Source organism: Zonotrichia albicollis, chromosome 20 (genome assembly GCF_047830755.1).
Source record: "Zonotrichia albicollis isolate bZonAlb1 chromosome 20, bZonAlb1.hap1, whole genome shotgun sequence".
Lineage (NCBI taxonomy): Eukaryota > Metazoa > Chordata > Aves > Passeriformes > Passerellidae > Zonotrichia > Zonotrichia albicollis.
In genome coordinates, this window is record NC_133838.1 from 10,243,916 (window position 1) to 10,260,045 (window position 16,130).

Below are 16,130 nucleotides of genomic sequence, written 5' to 3' on the forward strand. Positions count from 1 at the left end.
TGCGTTTCTGATTGCCCAGCTGGGAGCAAGGAGAGGTTGTAGGGGTTTAACTGGAGCGAGGGGTCTGAAATGTGGATGCATTGGGGAAGGGAAAGGAAAGCCTAGGTTGGGTTCCTGGGCTTAAATCCTTGTAAAAATCAATTTTCCTTGTGTTGCTGCCATCAGGGACGGGCCCCAGCAAACAGCCCCACAGCTGGGGGTGTTCACAGGCAACTCAGCCAAGAAATCTGCCCAGAGCTCCTCCAACCAGGTCCTGCTGAAATTCCACAGCGACGGCGCCAACGGGGGCATCTTCGCCATCTACTTCTATGGTCTGAGCTGCTGCTTCCCTTGGGGGGAAATGTTGGGAATACTGGGGAATAGGTCTGGGAAAATGCAAAAAAATACTCTTTTACCCCAAGTTTTCCACAGTTTTTTCAGCCCGGTTTTTTTTAATGAAGTTTTTCAGGCTGGGTTTCCCCAGGGAGTTTTTCAGACGAGTTTTTTTCCACAAAGTTTATCAAACCAAATTTTTTCCAGGAGGTTTTTCAGCCCATTTTTTTTCCACACAAAATCTTTCAAACCAGTTTTTTCTAGGAAGTTTTTCAGCCCAGATTTTTCCAGAAAGATTTTCAGCTCAATTTTTTTTTTTTTTTCCACAAAGTCTTTCAAACCATTTTTTTTTTCAAGGAAGTTTTTAGTCTAGGAATTTCCTTGTGGAAAAGGAAGAATTTCCTGGTGGAAAGGGAAGGATTTTCCTTGGAGAGAGGGAGGAGTTTCCTTGTGGGGAGGGAGGAATTTCTTAATGGAAATGGAGGAATTTCCTTGTGGAAAAGGAGGAATTTCCTGATGGAAAGGGAGGAATTTCCTTATGGAAAAAGCAGAACTTCCTGGTGGAAAGACAGGAATTCCCTGATGGAAAGACAGGAATTTCCTGGTGGAAAAGGAGAATTTCCTTGTGGGGAAAGAGGAATTTCCTGATGGAAAAAGCAAAATTTCCTGGTGGAAAGACAGGAATTTCCTGGTGGAAAAGGAGAATTTCCTTGTGGGGAAAGAGGAATTTCCTAATGGAAAAAGCAGAATTTCCTGGTGGAAAGACAGGAATTTCCTGGTGGAGAGGGAGGAATTTCCTCATGGAAACGGAGGAATTTCCTGATGGAAAGGGAGGAATATCCATATGGAGAGGGAGGAATTTCCTCGTGGAAAAGGAGGAATTTCCTTGTGGGGAGGGAGGAATTTCCCTGCTTCCATCATGGCTGTTTTCAGGATGTTCTGCTCCTCCCTTGCTTCCCCAGCTTTCCAGCTTTTCCGCTGCCAGCCTCCCACCATGGTTCCGAACGCCGAGATCATCACAGAGAACGAGGAGTTCAACATTGGTAAAGCCTTCCCTCATCCTCCTCATCCTCATTCCCCTTTTTTTTGGGGCATTTCCCCCTCCCATCCCTGTTTTCCATCCCTCCCCAGGTGACATCGTCAGGTACCGCTGCCTCCCCGGCTTCACCCTGATCGGGAACGAAATCCTCACCTGCAAGCTGGGCACCCACCTGCAGTTTGAGGGACCCCCACCCACCTGTGAAGGTAAAACTTCCACAAATCCCACATTTCCCTGCTCAGGGAAGGAGCTGGGGGAGGTTTGTTAGCACATTTTTCATCCTTGGGGTTCATTTTCCCATTTTTAGGAGAGTGGGATTTTCGGGAGGAGGGAGTGAGAGCCTCCCTGAGCAGGAATTGGAGTTCTCATGTCCCAGTTTGGGATCCCAATCTGGGATTCTTTGAGTCCCAAGGGATCAAGGCGTTGGGAATGGTTTGTTGGCTTTGCTGCTTCTTGCTCCTGTGACAAAATTGTTGGGATTTTTGGGATTTTGGGATTCTTTCAGCCCCAGGGATCAAGGCATTGGGAATAGTGTGTTGGCTTTGCTGCTTTTTGCTCCTTTCTTGGAGTGTGACAATTGTTGGGATTTGTGGGATATGTGGATTCTTTGAGCCCCAGGGATCAAAGCAGTGGGAATGGTTAGTTGGCTTTGCTGCTTTTTGCTCCTTTCCTTAAGTTTGACAATTGTTGGGATTTGTGGGATTTTGGGAGGAGGGAGTGAGAGCCTCCCTGAGCAGGAATTGGAGTTCTCATGTCCCATTTTGGGATTCTTTGAGTCCCAAGGGATCAAGGCATTGGGAATGGTTTGTTGGCTTTGCTGCTTCTTGCTCCTGTGACAAAATTGTTGGGATTTTTGGGATTTTGGGATTCTTTCAGCCCCAGGGATCAAGGCATTGGGAATGGTGTGTTGGCTTTGCTGCTTTTTGCTCCCTTCTTTGAGTGTGACAATTGTTGGGATTTGTGGGATTTTGGGAGGAGGGAGTGAGACCCTCCCTGAGCAGGAATTGGAGTTCTCATGTCTCAGTTTGGGATCCCATTTTGGGATTCTTTGAGCCCAAGGGATCAAGGCATTGGGAATGGTTTGTTGGCTGCTTTTTGCACCTTTCTTTGAGTGTGACAATTTTTGGGATTTGTGGGATATGGGGATTCTTTCAGCCCCAGGGATCAAGGCATTGGGAATGGTTTGTTGGCTTTGCTGCTTCTTGCTCCTGTGACAAAATTGTTGGGATTTTTGGGATTTTGGGATTCTTTCAGCCCCAGGGATCAAGGCATTGGGAATGGTTTGTTGGCTGCTTTTTGCGCCTTTCTTTGAGTGTGACAATTGTTGGGATTTTTGGGATATGGGGATTCTTTGAGCCCCAGGGATCAAAGCAGTGGGAATGGTGTGTTGGCTTTGCTGCTTTTTGCTCCTTTCCTTAAGTTTGACACTTTTTGGGATTTGGGGATTCTTTGAGCCCCAGGGATCAGGGAATGCAGGGGCCGTGCTCTGCCTTGAGCTGGCTCATCAGGACAGACCTTGTGCTTCCATCCTTCCTCTGAAAAATGTTCATTCCCACCGAATTTCCATCTCCATCCCCAGTGCACTGCCCCATGAACCAGCTGCTGACGGATTCCACCGGGGTGATCCTGAGCCAGAGCTTCCTGGGCAGTTACCCCCACTTCCAGACCTGCTCCTGGGTGGTGAAGGTGGAGCCAGGCTACAACATCTCCCTCACCATCGAGTACTTCCTCAGCGAGAAGCAGTTCGACGAGTTTGAAATCTTTGATGGTGAGAGATTCCCTCCCTTTCCATCCCAAACCTTCCTGGGGATCCAAGATCCCAACCAGTCAAGGGGGAAGGAGCATTCCAGGGCCAGCTTCCCACCTGGAGCCTCCTGCTGGCCTTCCAGAAAGCTCCTCACTGATAAGGAAACAGCTAAAATTTGATTTTTTTGGGATGGATCTGAAGGATTTTTCCAAGGGGCAGGAGTTGGGTGTGATGGTGTTCACAGGGGTCCCAGGATGAGGGAAGAGATCTGACTCCATGTTTCAGAAGGCTTGATTTATTATTTTATTGTATATATTATATTAAAGAATACTATACTAAGCCATACTAAAGAATACAGAAAGGATACTTACAAGCTAAAAAGATAATAATGAAAACTCGTGACTCTTTCCAGAGTCCTGACACAGCTTGGCTCTGATTGGCCAAAAAGTGAAAACAACTCACAGCAGATATCAATGAAACAATCACCTGTGGGTAAACAATCCCCAAACACATTCCACATGAGCAAAACACAGGAGAAGCAAATGAAATAAAAATTGTTTTCCTTTTTAAACACATTCCAATGGAACAAAACACAGGCGAAGCAAATGAGATAATTATTGTTTTCCTTTTTCTCTGAGGCTTCTCAGCTTCCCAGGAGAAAAATCTTGGAATTTTTCAAAAAAATATGAATGGCACACTGTGACTTGTCCCTTTTCCCTGTCCCTGTTCCTGGCAGGTCCCTCAGGGCAGAGCCCCCTGCTGCTGTCCCTCAGTGGGAATTTAAACACATTCCAATGGAGCAAAACACAGGAGAAGCAAATGAGATAATTATTGTTTTCCTTTTTCTCTGAGGCTTCTCAGCTTCCCAGGAGAAAAATCTTGGAATTTTTCAAAAAAATGTGAATGGCACACTGTGACTTGTCCCTTTTCCCTGTCCCTGTTCCTGGCAGGTCCCTCAGGGCAGAGCCCCCTGCTGCTGTCCCTCAGTGGGAATTTAAACACATTCCAATGGAGCAAAACACAGGCGAAGCAAATGAGATAATTATTGTTTTCCTTTTTCTCTGAGGCTTCTCAGCTTCCCAGGAGAAAAATCCTGGGATTTTTCAAAACAATGTGAATGGCACACTGTGACTTGTCCCTTTTCCCTGTCCCTGTTCCTGGCAGGTCCCTCAGGGCAGAGCCCCCTGCTGCTGTCCCTCAGTGGGAATTACTCAGCCCCTCTGACCGTCACCAGCAGCGGGAACAGCGTTTTCCTGCGCTGGTCCTCCGACCATGCCTACAACAGGAAAGGCTTCAAAATCCGCTACTCTGGTGAGTGCCAGCTGCCTCTGCCAGCAGCAGGAGCAGCTCCAGAGCCAGGAGGATCCATGGGGTTCCTGCAGAGATCCAGCTGGCAGGGCAGGAGCTGCCAAGGCAGGGGAGGCACAAAGCCGGGCGCATTCCTAGCTGGGGAGGTTGGGAAAGGCAGGGTCTGTCCAGGAGAAACCTTGGAGCTTTGGCTCAGTCTCAACCAATCTGTAACAATCAGGATTGTGGGATCACAGTCAGGAGAAATTCCAGGGAGAAACCTTGGAGCTTTGGCTCATTTCCCAGCCACTCTTCAGAACCAGAAGCCTGATGTGGAGAGTCATTGATGCCAGGGAATGGATACTGGGAGAGGTTTCTGGATGGCGGGGTGGCCAGAAAGGTCTGTCCAGGCTTTGCTCAGCAAATGAATTAAGGAATATTTAATTACCAGGAATGACTCCTTATTCCTGGAGCTGGCTGAGGCTCAGACCACAGCCCTGCACTCCATCCCCACTTTGACTCCGCGTTTCTCCATCACCAATTTTTGTTTTGGGGTTTTTGGGGCAGCTCGGTGTAATTCCTGGGAGTGGGAAGGGAAGGGAAGGGAAGGGAAGGGAAGGGAAGGGAAGGGAAGGGAAGGGAAGGGAAGGGAAGGGAAGGGAAGGGAAGGGAAGGGAAGGGAAGGGAAGGGAAGGGAAGGGAAGGGAAGGGAAGGGAAGGGAAGGGAAGGGAAGGGAAGGGAAGGGAAAGGAAGGGAAAGGAAGGGAAGGGAATGACCTTGCTGCTGACTGGTTTTCTTTTCCCTGCCCTCCTTGCCAGCTCCCTACTGCAGCCTCCCGCAGCCCCCAGCCCACGGGATGATCCTGAGCCACTCCGGGCTGCGCCCCGGCAGCTCCGTGCGCTTCGGCTGCGACGCCGGCTACCGCCTGGTGGGACACAGCACCTCCACCTGCAGCCAGCACCCCCAGGGCCACTTCCACTGGCGGGAAGCCATCCCCCTGTGCCAAGGTGAGAGCAGGGATGGGTTGGGATCGAGTTCTGAGAGTCCCTGGAAAAGCGGGGGAAAAAAATCAGTATTGGAATTGGGTAATGTTGGGAGCAGGCTCAGGGTGCTGAGGGTGATCCTCGTCTGCAGGGGTTTGGGAATAGATGGCAAAGAGGAAAAGGAATGACTGGGAGCTGGAAAAGGTTGGATTTTCCAGGTGCTTTCTGTTCCCTGGGAGAGCCACTGGTATTCAGCCTGGCACCCAGCACCCCCAGGGCCACTTCCACTGGAGGGAAGCCATCCCCCTGTGCCAAGGTGAGAGCAGGGATGGGTTGGGATCGAGTTCTGAGAGTCCCTGGAAAAGCAGTAAAAAAAAAAACCTATATTGGAATTGGGTAATTGGGTGTTGAGAACAAGCTCGGTGCGCTGACGGTGATCCTTGTCTGCAAGGCTTTGGGAATAGATGGCAAAGAGGAAAAGGAATGACTGGGAGCTGGGAAAAGAGCAGCAGGGAAAAGGTTGGGGTTTCCAGGTGCTTTCTTTTTTCTGGGAGAGCCATTGGTATTCAGCCTGGCAGCCTGTCTAGACATCAGGCCTTGGAGAGGGATTGGCCAGCCCTGAGCTCGCTGCAGTGACACTCCTGTCACCATCAGTGCCAACAGGGATGGGGCTGATCCTGCCTCTGGAGCTGCAGACACCTCTCAGAATTCCAGCACCTGCCAGCTGCTCTGGAATCCTGCTCCGTGCTGGGGCAAAAGCTGAGCCTTGCATGGCAAATGCAAATTAAGTAGAATGATAGTGAATTTATCACGGGGTGAAAAAGTAGATTTTGGGGTTTTTAGAATGGGGGTTCAGGGGGCAAGATGGAGGGATCTGGGCATGTCCAGCCTTTCTCCTGCTCCTTCTTGGCCTCCATCTTCTGCTGTGATGGTGGCACTTTCAGATTGGTTTAGAGTAGAAGCTCACTGTCTAACACAGGTGATAGGTATTGGAAAGTTATTGTAAATATTGTACATGTAGTTTTTTAGTATAAAAAGATAACACCACTGCCCTGGGGGTGGCCAGAGTGTCTTGGACTGTCTTGCTGAGCAAACCTCGGCTGGACAGGAGAAAGAATTTTATAGGTAAGATACAATAAACAACCTTGAGAATGAGAACTGAAGAGTTCTGACTCCTTCTTCAAGCACCAAACTGGGAAAAGAGACTTTCTAACCCATCTTGGGGTCACTCTGACCAGCTAAAGCCCCGACAATCCTTTATGAAGGAAAGTTCGGGATCCAGGATTGCAGTTTGGGATAAAACCACCAGCTCCCTGATTTTTATTTTTTGTTTAAGATGTGTTTTCTCTTCCCAGCCCTCTCCTGTGGCATTCCCAGAGCCCCAAGGAACGGGGTTGTCTTTGGCAAGGAGTACACGGTGGGCACCAAGGCCGTGTACCAGTGCAATGAGGGATTCCAGCTGCAGCCGGGCGCCGAGCCCAGCACCGAGTGCCTGCAGGATGGAGTGTGGAGCAACGGGAACCAGCCCCCTCTGTGCCTGGGTGAGTGGGGATTGGGGCTGCCCACACAGCAGTGAGGCCTTTGGGGCTGCCTAAAAACACAGGCCAAACAAAATTTAAAAGTGTAAATCAGTTCTATTTGTTGAAGGGTTTTCAGGGGCATTTAGAGCAGATGAAACTCCCCAAGGGCTGCACCCAAAATGGACAGTGGGTCATAGTTTTTCACACTTTTATAAGTTTAACCTCCAATATGCAAATGGATCAATCTCCCAATTAACTCCAGTTAACAAAGTCATTTTCACAGAAAGAATGGTCAAATACTGGAATCACCTAGCCAGGGAGGTGGTGGAGTCACCATCCCTTGATGTGTTTAAAAAAAGCCTGGATGTGGCACTTGGTGCCATAATCTAGTTGAGGTGTTAGAACATGGGTTGGACTCGATGATCTTAAAGGTCTCTTCCAACCCAGAAATTCTGTGATTCCGTGATTTGCCCCAAGTTTGCTCCCCCAAACCCAGTTTTGTTTCCATTTCTCAAGGCCTGAGACAATGAGGTGTCCTTGATTCCCATTTTATGATTTTAACCCCATTGCAAGGCATTTTTCTCTTTGGGTTTCAGGCAACGTCACCACTTACAACATGATCCACAAAATTTTCCTTTTAATTCTCAACAACAGCCTCACCAGGGGATGCATCCCTTGTGGTGATGTTCACAGGGGCCCCAGGACGAGGGAAGAGATGAGAATCTTGACTCCAGGTTTCAGAAGGCTGATTTATTCTTTTATGATATATATTATATTAAAAGAAAATTATATACTAAAAGAATAGAAGAAAGGATTTCATCAGAAGGCTGGAAAAGGAAGGGAAAGGAATGATAATAAAATCTTGTGACTGAGAGTCCAAGAGAGCTGGGCTGTGATTGGCCATTAATTAAAAACAACCACATGAGACCAATCACCAGTCACCTGTTGCATTCCACAGCAGCAGATAATCATTGTTTACATTTCATTTCTGAGGCCTCTCAGCTTCTCAGGAGAAAAAAATTCCGGCAAAAAGATTTTTCATAAAACATGCCCATGACACACCTCTCATTAAAAACCCACCACACTGGGGCTTTTTTGGGGGGGTTAAAACCTCACTGAACCAACTCTGTGTGCCATTTCCTGCATGCCATTTTCCCTGTGCCATTTTCCATGTACCATTTTCCCTGTGCCATTTCCCATGTGCCATTTTCCTGTGTGCCATTTCCCGTGTGCCATTTCCCGTGTGCCATTTTCCCTGTGCCATTTTCTGTGCACCATTTCCTGCGTGCCATTTTCTCTGTGCCATTTCCCACATGCCATTTCCCGCGTGCCATTTTCTGTATGCCATTTTCTCTGTGCCATTTCCCGCGTGCCATTTTCCATGTGTCATTTTCCATGTGGCATTTTCTATGTGCCATTTCCCATGTGCCATTTCCCTGTGCCATTTCCCTGTGCCATTTCCCTGTGCCATTTCCCGCGCGCCATTTTCCCTGTGCCATTTCCCGTGCGCCATTTTCCCTGTGCCATTTTCCCTGTGCCATTTTCCCTGTGCCATTTCCCTGTGCCATTTCCCGTGCGCCATTTTCCCTGTGCCATTTTCCCTGTGCCATTCCCATGTGGTATTTCCCGTGTGCCATTTCCCGTGTGCCATTTCCCGTGTGCCATTTTCCCTGTGCCATTTTCCCTGTGCCATTTTCCCTGTGCCATTTCCCTGTGCCATTTTCCCTGTGCCATTTCCCTGTGCCATTTTCCCTGTGCCATTTCCTTTGTGCCATTTCCCACGCGCCATTTTCCCATGTGCCATTTTCCTGTGTGCCATTTTCCCTGTGCCATTTTCCCTGTGCCATTTCCCGTGCACCATTTCCCACGTGCCATTTTCCCTGTGCCATTCCCATGTGGTATTTCCCGTGTTCCATTTCCCGTGTGCCATTTTCCTTTGTGCCATTTTCCCTGTGCCATTTTCTCTGTGCCATTCCCATGTGGTATTTCCCCTGTGCCATTCCCATGTGCCATTTTCCCTGTGCCATTTCCCTGTGCCATTCCCATGTGCCATTTCCTTTGTGCCATTTCCCACGTGCCATTTTCCCTGTGCCATTTTCCCTGTGCCATTTCCCGTGCACCATTTTCCATGTGCCATTTTCCCTGTGCCATTCCTATGTGGTATTTCCCGTGTTCCATTTCCCATGTGCCATTTTCCCTGTGCCATTTCCTTTGTGCCATTTCCTGTGTGCCACTTTCCCGTGTGCCGTTTTCCCTGTGCCATTTCCCGTGTTCCATTTCCTTGTGCCATTTTCCCTGTGCCATTTTCCCTGTGCCATTTTCCCACGTGCCATTTTCCCTGTGCCATTTTCCCTGTGCCATTTCCGTGCGCCATTTTCCTGGGTGCCATTTTCCATGTGCCATTTTCCCTGTGCCATTCCCGTGTGGTATTTCCCGTGTTCCATTTCCCACGCGCCATTTTCCATGTGCCATTTTCCCTGTGTCATTTTCCCTGTGCCATTTCCCACGCGCCATTTTCCCGTGTTCCATTTCCCACGTGCCATTTTCCCTGTGCCATTTCCCCTACGCCATTTTCCGTGTGCCATTTTCCCTGTGCCATTTCCCTGTGCCATTCCCATGTGCAATTTTCCGTGTCCCATTTCCCGTGTTCCGTTCCCCCCTCAGCTGTGACGTGCCCCGACGTGGGCAGCATCGCGGTGGAGCACGGCCGCTGGCGCCTCACCTACGAGGTGCAGTACCACTACAACGCCCAGCTGATGCTCATCTGCGACCCTGGCTACTACTACACGGGCCAGAGGGTCATCCGCTGCCAGGCCAACGGCACCTGGAGCATCGGGCAGCCCGTGCCCACCTGCAAAAGTAAGGGCAGGGGCACCCCAGGGTGGCACCGGGGGCTGGGGTTGGGTTTGGGGTCAGCAAAGCCCAGCCCCAAGGGTTTCAGGATGGTGCTGGTGGGTGATCGTACTTTGGGTGCAGGATGGGATGGGTTGGTGAAGAATTTTGGGAGGAAATCCATCCCTGGAAGGGCAGGAAAGGGATGGGATGCATTTCCCAGGGCAGCATCACCAGGGACTGGTTTTGTGTTTGGGCTCAATAAATGCCAACCTTGGGAGTTTCAGGATGGTGCTGGTGGGTGATCATACTTTGGGTACAGGATGGAATGGTTTGGTGCAGATTTTGGGAGGAAATCACCAGGGGCTGGTTTTGTGTTTGGGCTCAGCAAATTCCAGCCCTGGGGGTTTCAGGATGGTGCTGGTGGGTAATGATGGCTAACCAAGGAGATGGTGCCCTTTGGGTACAGGATGGGATGGTTTGGTGCAGATTTTAGGGAGGAAATTGGTGCAGATTTTGGGAGGAAATCACCAGGGGCTGGTTTTGTGTTTAGGCTCCGCAAATTCCAGACCTGAGGGTTTCAGGATGATGCTGGTGGTGGATACCAAGGAGATGGTGCCCTTTGGGTACAGGATGGGATGGTTTGGTGCAGATTTTGGGGAGGAAATCCATCCCTGGGAGGGCAGGATGGTGCTGAGATGGATTTCCCAGTGGAGCTGTGGCTGCTCCATCCCTTCCAACCCACCCCATCCCTGGAAGTGTCCAGTCCATGTTGGAGCAAACTGGGATCATGGAAGGTGTCCCTGCTGTGGGGTAGAACTTAATTACTCCTGGCAGCAGCTGAGGTGGAGACAGCAGAGCTGCTGGAAGGGATTGGGATGCAGGGAGATGCCTGGATATCGTTCCTGGTTTAATCCCAGCACTTCCCTGGGATCTCAAGCCCTTCAGCTCAGCTGTTGCTGTGGGGTCCCTGCAGCTCCTCTGCCACAGCTGCTCTGAAGTCAGGGCTTTTAAGGAGGGAAAATAAAGAATTCTGCTGTCAAGCCTCAGCTCTCACACAAACACCAGGTTTACAAGGGTAACAGTGTCACCTGCAAATCAAACCCAACGGGGCACGCCAGCAGCTCTCAGTTGTTCTGACACCACTGCTGTGCTTTGCATCTCTCCCTTTGTCAGAGGTGCAGGGTTTTTCTCTCCAAAGTGCAGACAGAGGCAGCAAAGCCTCTCCTTCCCTGCTGCCTGCCTTTGTTTGTGGAGCTGAGACTGCTGGTGTGGGTGACAGATGTACTTCTCCCCCTGCCAGCTCTTCCTCTGGATCCGGGAGCAGGAGCCTGACCTCCTTTTGTTCCCTCAGCCTTATTGCCACCTAAATCCAAGTGACAGCATCTTGGCAGTGCCCCGAGGTCAGCAGCACCCAGCGGGAGCTCTGCAGGCTTGGCAGAGCTTGAAGGCAGAGAAAATGAAGATAAAACCAAGAGTTCTGAGGGGGGAGTTGGGTTTGCAGAGGCTCCTGCATCCCACAGACCCAGCTGGGATCTGCAGATCTTGGGATTTCGGATTGTGGGGGAAAGCTGGGTGTCACTTTTAATTAGGAACTTTGTGCCATTCCAAGGTCAGGCTGGACCGGGCTTGGAGCAGCCTGGCCTCGTGGGAGATGTCCCCACTCATGGCCTTTAAGGTCCCTTCCATGATTCTGTGGGTTTTCTGGGAATCAGGCTTAATGACAGAGAAATATTCCTGTCTGAGGAAGTTCTGGTGTGAAAAACTCCTTTGGTTCCTTCCCAGCCTGTCTTTAGTGCTTCCCCTGTGTCCCGAAGCATAAATATTAACAGCTCTTATTTTTGTCACCTCGTCTAACATGGCTCTGGAATTATCACAATTCCTGGAATTATTTCCTGAACTTTCCCACTCCAGCAGCAGCTCCTGGTGCCGTGCCTGGATGCATTCCTTCAAAACCCAGCCTGTTCTCTCACTAATCCTTTGGGATCTGTCCTAGTTATCTCCTGTGGGGACCTGCCCACGCCTCCCAACGGGAACAAGATCGGGACCCTCACCAGCTACGGGGCCACTGCCATCTTCTCCTGCAACACTGGCTACACCCTGGTGGGCTCCCGGGTCAGGGAGTGCATGGCCAACGGGCTCTGGAGCGGGGCTGAGGTCAGGTGCCTGGGTAGGTACCCCTTGGGCAGCTCCTGGGGCACCCATGGGTGTGGGAAAGGCTCCTCGGGAGGGAACAGGGGGTTTAGGGACTGATTTCCACCCTGCGGGGTTGGAAGGGGGTGTAAAAGGGAGGCAGAGTTGGATTCCTGCATCCTCCAGAGGTGTGAGGTGTTGGGAGAGCTTTGTGGGTGGGGATGTTTGTTTGGGACTGCAGAGTGTTGAGGTGGCAGCCTGGAGGTGAAGGAGGATGGGTTTGGGTTGGATATTGGGGTGGATTCTTCCCTATAAACAGCAGGGTTTGGATTGGCAAAAGAAGGTGGGGCTGCCCCATCCCTGGAGGTGTCCAAGGAGAGGTTGGAGAGGATGACCAGGGATGGTGGAAAGTGTCCCTGTGGACAACCCTTATGTTCCCTTCCAACCCAAACCAGTCTGGGCATCATGAACCCCATCCATGCCCAGAGAAGCTGTGGCTGCCCCATCCCTGGAGGTGTCCAAGGAGAGGTTGGACAGGGTGACCAAGGATGGTGGAAGGTGTCCCTATGAATGACCCTCACATTCCCATCCAACCCAAACCAATCTGGGCATCTCCAAACCCCATCCATGCCCAGAAGAGCTGTGGCTGCCCCATCCCTGGCAGTGTCCAAGGAGAGGCTGGACAGGGCGACCTGGCATGGACAATCCTTGCATTCCCTTCCAACCCAAACCAGTCTGGGCATTGTGAACACCATCCATGCCCAGAGAAGCTGTGGCTGCCCCATCCCTGGAGGTGTCCAAGGAGAGGTTGGACAGGGTGACCAAGGATGGTGGAAGGTGTCCCTGTGAATGACCCTCACATTCCCATCCAACCCAAACCAATCTGGGCATCTCCAAACCCCATCCATGCCCAGAAGAGCCGTGGCTGCCCCATCCCTGGAGGTGTCCAAGGAGAGGCTGGACAGGGCGACCTGGCATGGACAATCCTTGCATTCCCTTCCAACCCAAACCAGTCTGGGCATTGTGAACACCATCCATGCCCAGAGAAGCTGTGGCTGCCCCATCCCTGGAAGTGTCCAAGGAGAGGTTGGACATGGTATGGTGAAGATGTCCCTGTGGACCAACCCAAACCAGTCTGGGCGTCTCCAAACCCCATGCATGCCCAGAGAATCTGTAGCTGCCCTATCCCTGGAAGAGTCCAAGGAGAAGTTGGACATGGCATGGTAGGAGGTGTCCCTGTGAACAACCCTTGCATTCCCTTCCAACCCAAACCAGTCTGGGCATTGTGAACACCATCCATGCCCAGAGAAGCTGTGGCTGCTCCATCCCTGGAAGAGTCCAAGGAGAGGTTGGACATGGTATGGTGAAGATGTTCCTGTAGACCAACCCAAACCAGTCTGGGCTTCTCCTCACCCCAATCCCACAGAGATCCCCCCGATGCCCTTTGGGGACACCTCTGCTGGGCTCTCCAGCTGATTGCTGCTGTTCTGTCCCCTCCAGCGGGGCACTGTGGCGTGCCCAGCCCCATTGTGAACGGGCAGATCAACGGGGAGAACTACAACTACCGTGGCAGCGTGGTGTACCAGTGCCAGCCCGGCTTCCGCCTCATCGGCATGTCCGTGCGCATCTGCCAGCAGGACCACCGCTGGTCCGGGAAAACGCCTGTCTGTGTGCGTAAGTATTGTCATTGCTTCACCCTGGGGGGACAGCCCGGCCTGCAAGGGGTTGGGGAAGGGGCTGGGCAGAGCTCACACCCCCAAAGCGTGGGGTGGTTGAGGTATGAGGTGCTTGTGCGCGCACATCTGGGGTGTTTTGCTATCAAGATTCCATTTGCTTCATGCAGGAAAAAAAACTATTCTTTATTCACATAACTCCTTTTTATGCAGTTTTACAGACCTCATGTGTCTTTCCAATTGGTTAGTAGCTTTCTGGCTAATTACTTTATTGGTCAGTGTCCATCAAATCTATTTATTCTTAAATTCTTGTGTGCGTAAGTGCTTGTCATTCCTTCAGCCCTAGGGGGACATCCCGGCCTGGAGGGCCTGGGAGGGGCTGGGCAGAGCTCACACCCTCGAGGTGTGGGGTGGTTGAGGTATGAGGTGGTTGTGCACGCACATCTGGGGTGTTTTGCTATCAAGATTCCATTTTCTTCATGCAGGAATAAAACTGTTCTTTATTCACATAACTCCTTTTTATGTAGTTTTACAGACCTCATGTGTTTTTCCAATTGGTTAGTAGCTTTCTGGCCAATTACATTATTGGTCAGTGTCCATCAAATCTATTTATTCTTAAATTCTTGTGTCATTCCTTCAGCCCTAGGGGGACATCCCAGCCTGGAGGGCCTGGAAGGGGTTGGGGAAGGGGCTGGGCAGAGCTCACACCCCCAAAGCGTGGGGTGGTTGAGGTATGAGGTGCTTGTGCGCGCACATCTGGGGTGTTTTGCTATCAAGATTCCATTTTCTTCATGCAGGAAAAAAACTGTTCTTTATTCACATAACTCCTTTTTATGTAGTTTTACAGACCTCATGCGTGTCTCCAATTTTTTAGTAGCTTTCTTCCCAATTACTTTATTGGTCAGTGTCCATCAAATCTATTTATTCTTAAATTCTTGTGTGCATCAGTACCTGTCATTCCTTCAGCCTTAGGGGGACAGCCCGGCCTGGAAGGGGTTGGGGAAGGGGCTGGGCAGAGCTCACACCCCCAAAGCGTGGGGTGGTTGAGGTATGAGGTGCTTGTGCGCGCACATCTGGGGTGTTTTGCTATCGAGACTCCATTTTCTTCATGCAGGAAAAAAGCTATTCTTTATTCACATAACTCCTTTTTATGCAGTTTTACAGACCTCATGTGTGTCTCCAATTTTTTAGTAGCTTTCTTCCCAATTACTTTATTGGTCAGTGTCCATCAAATCTTTTTATTCTTAAATTCTTGTGTCATTCCTTCAGCCCTCGGGGGACATCCCAGCCTGGAGGGCCTGGAAGGGGCCGGGCAGAGCTCACACCCTCGAGGTGTGGGGTGGCCATGCACACACCTTTGGGGTGTTTTTTTATCAAGACTCCATTTTCTTCATGTAGGAAAAAACCTATTCTTTATTCACATAACTCCTTTTTAGGTAGTTTTAGTCACACACCTCGTGTGTGACTCCAGTTGGTTGGTAGGTTTCTTGCCAGTTATTCTGTTGGTGAGTAAAAGGTATTTTACTTGTCCATCAAATCTTTCTGTTCTTAAATTCTTGTGTTCATCACTACTTGTCATTCCTTCAGCCCAGGGGGGACAAGGAGAGAGGGAGGGAACAACAGAGTTTGGGTGCCTGGGGTGGTGTGGGGTTAAGAGCAGGAGCTGGGATTTTTGGAGAGGGATGTGTGGTGTAAATCAGTGGGATCCCGGCTGCCTGGAGAGGGATGCAGGCAATTCCTGGATGCAGGGAATTCCTGGTGCCAGTAAAACCTACAGAAATTACTTTCTCTGAGTGTGATCCTGTGTCTCAACAGAGCAGTCCCCAAATTTTTGGGTTTTGGCATTGATGTGGGGGTTTTTATGCTCTCCTACCTCCAGAACTTTTTCCAATGAATAATCCACTTTTTCCTCCAGGAATAAATCCAGTGACATTTCCATTTTGTCCTTGCAGCCATCACCTGTGGCCACCCTGGCAACCCCCCCAACGGCCTCACCCAGGGCTCCCAGTTCAACCTCAACGACGTGGCCAAATTCCAGTGCAACCCCGGATTCCGCCTGGAGGGAGCTTCCCAATCCCAGTGCCTGGCCAACGGCCAGTGGAGCAGCACCCTGCCCTCCTGCCGAGGTCAGTCTGGCCTTCCTTGGGGATTCCTCCATCATCCCAAGCCAGAAATCCCTGGAAAACACCCAGGGGATGTCGTTGGAGATGCCAGGGATGTTGTAAATCCCACGGGATTTTCTCACTCAATGCGTTCTCCAAGGTGTTGGAACGTGTTGGAAAAGGAAATTTGGGATCAGACCCAGATTTGGGGTCAGAGGGTGTTAAAGGCAGGCACAGATCAGATCAAATTTGGGATCAGACCCAAATTTGGGGTCAGAGGGTGTTAAAGGCAGGCACAGATCAGATCAAATTTGGGATCAGACCCAAATTTGGGGTCAGAGGGTGTTAAAGGCAGGCACAGCCCTACATACACGCCCTGGTGGTCACAATCCATGTCCATGGAAAATCAGGATCTCTCCTCTGCTTCCTCCCCAAATCACCTTGTCCAGTCTCCTCATTTATTTTCCCAGGAAATATCTTCCCACAGCTTTGTGCAGAGCC

General features: G+C 50.5%; 1 protein-coding gene across 2 annotated transcripts in view; it reads left to right on the top strand.

Moving 5' to 3' along the window:
- Window positions 1-16,130, top strand: part of CSMD2 (CUB and Sushi multiple domains 2) — a 326,447-nt gene that overhangs the window by 281,727 nt on the left and 28,590 nt on the right. For both annotated transcript variants that reach the window (XM_074555673.1, XM_074555674.1), the window contains 11 exons: window positions 166-311; window positions 1,275-1,355; window positions 1,444-1,557; window positions 2,931-3,119; window positions 4,263-4,409; window positions 5,205-5,393; window positions 6,725-6,910; window positions 9,554-9,748; window positions 11,718-11,891; window positions 13,355-13,528; window positions 15,480-15,653. In XM_074555673.1, coding sequence (XP_074411774.1) covers window positions 166-311; window positions 1,275-1,355; window positions 1,444-1,557; window positions 2,931-3,119; window positions 4,263-4,409; window positions 5,205-5,393; window positions 6,725-6,910; window positions 9,554-9,748; window positions 11,718-11,891; window positions 13,355-13,528; window positions 15,480-15,653 — 1,769 coding nt within the window. The remainder of the gene's footprint in view (window positions 1-165; window positions 312-1,274; window positions 1,356-1,443; window positions 1,558-2,930; window positions 3,120-4,262; window positions 4,410-5,204; window positions 5,394-6,724; window positions 6,911-9,553; window positions 9,749-11,717; window positions 11,892-13,354; window positions 13,529-15,479; window positions 15,654-16,130) is intronic.